The 6,090-nt window shown below is 50.0% G+C and overlaps 1 protein-coding gene across 1 annotated transcript; it reads right to left on the bottom strand.

Moving 5' to 3' along the window:
- Positions 1 to 264: 264 nt before the first annotated feature.
- On the bottom strand, positions 265 to 5,778 carry LOC118090532 (tubulin beta-2 chain). The gene is made up of 4 exons (XM_035126381.2): positions 5,628 to 5,778; positions 3,544 to 3,652; positions 3,000 to 3,110; positions 265 to 1,552 (listed from the first exon to the last, which is right to left on the bottom strand). The coding sequence occupies exons 1-4, from the start codon at positions 5,682 to 5,684 to the stop codon at positions 492 to 494; spliced, it is 1,338 nt and encodes a 445-aa protein (XP_034982272.1). The 5' UTR covers positions 5,685 to 5,778; the 3' UTR covers positions 265 to 491.
- Positions 5,779 to 6,090: the final 312 nt, after the last annotated feature.

The raw sequence follows: 6,090 nt of genomic DNA, 5'->3' as shown, positions 1-6,090 counted from the left end.
AGGAGAACATAATCTAAATTTGTTACAGAGCAACATGTCTGATGATTATTCCTTGGTCAAATAACTTTTCCAGTGCCAAACATTAATTGGAAGAGTATGAAGCATTCTGATAACGGGTCCAGTTCATTCACATTTTATTTACTTGCATGACAGCTGCAACACTTCTGTCACAGAAGTAGCATAATAATTTCCCACTGTTCCCTGACTTGGCTTCATTTCTGCTCTGCAGTTTTACAACAGAATAAAAGAATCCAGACAACAGTGTGAAACACAAATGCCTTTTATGTTTGTATCAGACATTTAGACAGAAGACCTTGTCATAACTCTTTTGCAACTACTGTTTCACAACGAGTAAATCTGCTGACAAAGCCAGCAGAGAAAGCACCAAGTTGAACTGAAAAAGCATGCATCAGCAGAGCTGAACAGACTGTGTCCCAAAACACTTGCCCCATTGCACTAAACTTGCCCCACTGCACAAAACCCCTGCGATCCTAAGCCTCGTCCTCCTCGCCTTCCTCTTCAAACTCTCCCTGCTCATCCGCTGTGGCGTCTTGGTATTGCTGGTATTCGGAGACCAGGTCATTCATGTTGCTCTCGGCCTCGGTGAACTCCATCTCATCCATGCCCTCTCCGGTGTACCAGTGCAGGAAGGCCTTGCGGCGGAACATGGCTGTGAACTGCTCAGAGATCCTCTTGAAGAGCTCCTGGATGGCCGTGCTGTTGCCAATGAAGGTGGCGGACATCTTGAGGCCTCGCGGAGGGATGTCGCACACGGCCGTCTTGACGTTGTTGGGGATCCACTCCACGAAGTAGGAGGAGTTCTTGTTCTGGACGTTGAGCATCTGCTCGTCCACTTCCTTCATGGACATTCTGCCCCGGAAAATGGCCGCCACTGTCAGGTAGCGCCCGTGGCGCGGGTCGCAGGCCGCCATCATGTTCTTAGAATCAAACATCTGCTGGGTCAGTTCTGGCACTGTCAGGGCTCGGTATTGCTGGCTTCCGCGGCTCGTGAGAGGAGCAAAGCCCGGCATGAAGAAGTGCAGGCGAGGGAATGGCACCATGTTGACCGCCAGCTTGCGGAGGTCGGCATTCAGTTGGCCAGGGAAGCGAAGGCAGGTGGTGACGCCGCTCATGGTGGCTGACACCAAATGGTTGAGGTCCCCGTACGTCGGAGTTGTGAGTTTGAGTGTGCGGAAGCAGATATCGTACAAGGCCTCATTGTCAATACAGTAGGTTTCATCTGTGTTCTCCACCAGCTGGTGGACGGACAGTGTGGCATTGTAGGGCTCCACCACTGTGTCCGACACCTTAGGGGATGGCATCACGCTGAACGTGTTCATTATCCGGTCGGGATACTCCTCCCGGATCTTGCTGATGAGGAGTGTCCCCATCCCAGAGCCCGTGCCACCGCCCAGGGAATGGGTCAACTGGAAGCCCTGCAAGCAGTCACAGCTCTCCGATTCCTTCCTTACCACATCCAGCACAGAGTCCACCAGCTCAGCTCCCTCCGTGTAGTGGCCCTTGGCCCAGTTATTCCCAGCACCACTCTGGCCTAGAGGAAGAAGTGGAAAGGTGATGAATCGGCAGAAGCTACAGCTGCCACCACTCTCAATTTGTAAAGGGTGGAACTGCTAAAGCAAACCAGCTTGAGCGGGAATGTACATTTCTTTTTAGATTTTGGTTATGACCTCTTCCGGGGGGCACAGTCTGTAACAGCCCTTAGAAATGGTTCTGCTGAGTTCTTGGGTAAGCATAGTGCATTCATCAAGTGCTAGAACATTGGTATTTCCCTCATGTATCTTCTCCAAATATTTATTTGCATGCAAACACTAAACCGCATGGCCAATAAATTTGCATGCAACAGGGACCATGGTCAATCTAGCATAGTGTCAGGTCTGCAGGCATGTACAGGAGTTTCCAATAAGAATTAATGAGCCTCTGGCATGTTTATAGTCTGTTTCTTTACAATAACACAAAGAGAGCAGCACTGAGCCAACATCTCTCAAGGTATCAGTTGTTCACTCTGAATCTCCTCTACTTTCGCAGCAAGAAGCACGCCAATTCCCTGTCCTTCTGCCCCTGTGCTTTCGTTGCTCCTTAATCCTTTCCTGCCTCCTAGTCCAAGGGGAGGGAGGAACATCGCTGCCACTCTCAAAGAAAGAGCCTTCCAAAGGCTAGCTCCCTCCTGGTTGCCTAGCAACTTTATCAGGGCTGTCTATTTCCTCCTCCAACTGCGAGGTTTCTTAATCTACTATTCTCTCTGTTACTGGGAACATTGAAGGAAGGGGGGGCAATTACTCCCTTCCTCCTCTGTTAAAGGCTGCTCTGTCTGTGACTGCCTGCCTTCCTTGTCCATGTCAGACCAGTCTCTGCCATCCGACACTGGTCAGCCCCTGACACATCGAATCATATAACTGTAGAGCTGGAAGGGACACCAAGGGTCATCTAGTCCAACCCCCTGCAATGCAGGAATATTTCACCCGTGTGCCTCAAACTCACAACCCTGCGATCAAGCATCTCATGCTTTATCGACTGAGCTATCCACAGTGTGTTCTGGTTAAGCTATTAAGGAGAGAGAGAGAAGGCTGCCCTTTCTCCTGTGGCAATATCCATTTCACTGTGGGAGAGATGTAGGAATGATCCCTTGACCCATTTTTCTGCCAATACAGAAGAGGGTTCTTCATCACATGGGAAACAGGAAATGTATACTTGCCCATCCTACTCCTATTGTGAAAGCTCATAATGGCAGAACCCAACGCAGAGATTGATGCCTGACAACTTTAAAGAGGACCGCACATGCTGATGGCAGTAAATGCCAATTGGCTTCAAGCCAAGCTGACTGTAGCACTCATGCTTCGCCTAGTGGAAGGGAGGAGAAGAGGAGGCAATGAAGGTGAACTGGAACAGATAGGCAAATTTCTAGGCAGAGAGGACCTGAGCTTCCGAGTTCATTTTCGCTTGGGCAACCCGTTTTAGAACAGCCACGCTGAAACACCTACCAAAGACAAAGTTGTCGGGTCTAAAGATCTGCCCAAAAGGTCCAGACCTGACAGAGTCCATTGTGCCAGGCTCCAAGTCCACAAGGATGGCACGGGGCACGTACTTGTTACCTGCAGTTGGGGGGGGGAGACAAAAGAGACTCAGCGTTACAGACCTGCTGTCAGCAGATTTTGTGGGCTGGGGAGGGAGGGGAATCTGCACAAAACCCAACACAAGGCAGCTCCTGTGCTCTTGGCAACCTCATTACTATTCACCAGAGAGAGACGGCAACTTTCTAAACAGATAAAAGGAGTGGGGGGAGGTGCAGATTTAAAGGGAACAGCCTAATGAAACCAGGCTTGAATTTTAAGTAGGCATTAAAGCGTTGCCAAGGATTTCAATAGCTGCTTAAAGGCCCCGGCTTGCCAGGGTTTTGTCACGCTGCTCTCCCAGTGCCCATGACATTTTTTGAAGAATCTATCAGCAGCTTACCTCCCTGCCCTCCCTCCCTCCCTCCCTCTCCCTCTCTCTCACACACACACCCCACTCCCTCCCCAAGGTTACCAGTTGCTTCATTGTAGTAGACGTTGATCCTCTCTAGCTGTAGGTCACTGTCTCCGTGGTAGCTGCCGGTGGGGTCAATTCCGTGCTCGTCGCTGATGACTTCCCAGAACTGGAATGGGAATTTTGAAGAGCTGTTAGCAACTGCCTTTGAAATGCCAAGAAGGCTGCTCCTCCCCGCCCCCCCCAAAAAAACCCATGCCGCTTGCTGGCACGCCTTGCCAAAATCCGGTTGTCAGGGCTGCCAGATTCCCAGCTGAGAAGAGCTTCTGCCGTGGGAAATGAGGCAGATCAAAGCAAACCCTTTAACGGCTCTGCCATCCCAGGTGGCTACCTGGACAGCAGTTCGAAGCACAAAGAAACAGCACCACCGCAATACTCCACATGCAACCCACAAAGGAAGCCACAATGCACCAGGATGCCACTGACGGCTCTTTAAAATCTCCGTTTATAATTCTGAAATATGTTGCATGGTGGGTCGTGAGAAAAGGATGGCTGCAGAAAATTCTTCAGTACTGCTTTCCTTTTTAAAAAAATCACTCCTGATGTTTATAGGTATTTTCCTCTGTTCTATCTTTTGTTATTCAAGCCTCTGTCTCAAATGTTCTTGGTTTTGTTCAATTTTAACCATATTTAAAAATTGAATGATAATCTTTCGTTGTGGGGAGGAAAAGGTGCCACCAAGCCCGTGTACACACCCACTTGCGGAGCTAGAAAGGCTATTGTCTCCTGATGCTGTTCTCTCAAACACAAAATCAAACCAGGACCAGTCTCTCTGCCCATGATCATAACCAAAATGGCAGCAAAAAGGTTATCTCCTTGATAAGGAGGTAACCTTAGAAGCTGCTAGGGAAATTCCCTTATGAAAGGACCATTGGCCATGTGTCCCAAGATCTGTGACAATGTTTTCTGAACAAGCACTTACGGTCTAAGGTGGGGTGCTTTATTCCCACTGAAATAATGCCCTGCAATGTCTCAGAAGATTAAAGAACACTTTCCATTCACTTGAGAGTCTCAAGATACATGCTGCATGGACCACACTATTACTGCATAGCCTGCCAAGGTTTTCAAAGCAAATTCAGTATTTCTTCATTCCCTTTCACAAAAGGGAAACAGAAAGCCCAGCGGGGGCAACCATATCCCCAAACAAGTCAAGCTCAAAATAATAGGCTCATATGATCTACCCAAACTGAATTCAGAGAACGCACCTGTGACTGTCTACCTACACAAGGGAAGCAAAGTGGAGACGGAGTATCTTTCATTGAAAGTTAGAATCCCCTTTACTGCAGAATTTAGCCCAATACCGTATTAGGAGTGAGGATACCAGTGAGCCTAGAGATTACTATAGAACCCCTCGATTTACTGAAGGCTATATTGTCTCTGTACCAGGCCAGCATTGAGGGTGTGGCTGGGAATTGAGTTACCAGCTACCCTTACTTGTCAAAAATAAAACAAGTGGCTGGTGAAGCCCAGCCGGATGAGCGGGGTATAAAATTTATTGTTAAAGCACCAGATCCTGAAGTGTGTGTGTGTGTGTGTGTGTGTGAGAGAGAGAGAGAGAGAGAGAGAGAGAGAGAGAGAGAGAGAGAGAGAGAGAGAGAGAGAGAGAGAGAGAGAGAGAGAGAGAGAGACTTGGTGACATGAGCGCCCAAGGCGAGCGCTGACTCAAAGCACGAAGTGGCTACAAGGCGGGATGAGGAAACGCCTTTTTCTGGACACCTTATTAGAGCGCCGGATCCTGCTAGCAGCGCTCACACATAAAAGGCAACAAGAATACATCTCTCAAGATTGTGAGACGAAGACGAGAGAGAGAGAGAGAGAGAGAGAGAGAGAGAGAGAGAGAGAGAGAGAGAGAGAGAGAGAGAGAGAGAGAGAGAGAGAGAGAGAGAGAGAGAGAGAGAGAGAGAGAGAGAGAGAACGAGAACACGCTGGGTTGCTGGATAGGCTCCTTCGATACGCAGGAGGCCGAGGTCATTAATACCACCGGAGTTAGAGGCGCATGGAACGCCTGTCATTGGCGACGCCCCGCAGCGCGTGTAACGATAGAGACGCCCTCCTTTCCTCCCCTGCCCTGGTCCAGACCGTACCTTCGCCCCTATCTGGTTGCCACACTGGCCGGCCTGGATGTGCACGATCTCACGCATGGCGACGGCTTGACTCCGGGCTGACCCCCCCCCCCACTCGCTGGCCGCTTCTGCCTCCGGCTCGCCCACCTGCCTGACCTCGGCTCTCTTCAGCACCAGCAACGAGCAACAGGGAGCGCTTCGGCCGGGAGCTTCCTTTTATACGGGGAGCGCCGATCCCCGCCTTTCTGCAGCCCAAGCCCCACCTACTCCCATTCACAGATGTCTCCTCGGCTCGGGTGATGTAATGCGCCCAGGAGCTGACGGCGAAGCGGGGGGACAGAGCCCAGGGGGGAGACGACGGATCTGCAGAAGTCCGTCCATCCTCTCTCCCCCATCGCCAATTCCCTACCCCACGGTTGATTTTATTTTTATTTTTTTAATAGAATGGATTCAGACATTTGCTCGGAGGTTTATCATATCGTAA

The sequence above is a fragment of the Zootoca vivipara genome, chromosome 8 (genome assembly GCF_963506605.1).
Source record: "Zootoca vivipara chromosome 8, rZooViv1.1, whole genome shotgun sequence".
Classification (NCBI taxonomy): Eukaryota; Metazoa; Chordata; class Lepidosauria; order Squamata; family Lacertidae; genus Zootoca; species Zootoca vivipara.
Note: the sequence above shows the minus strand (reverse complement) of the source record. Positions and strands in the feature narration are given on the sequence as shown.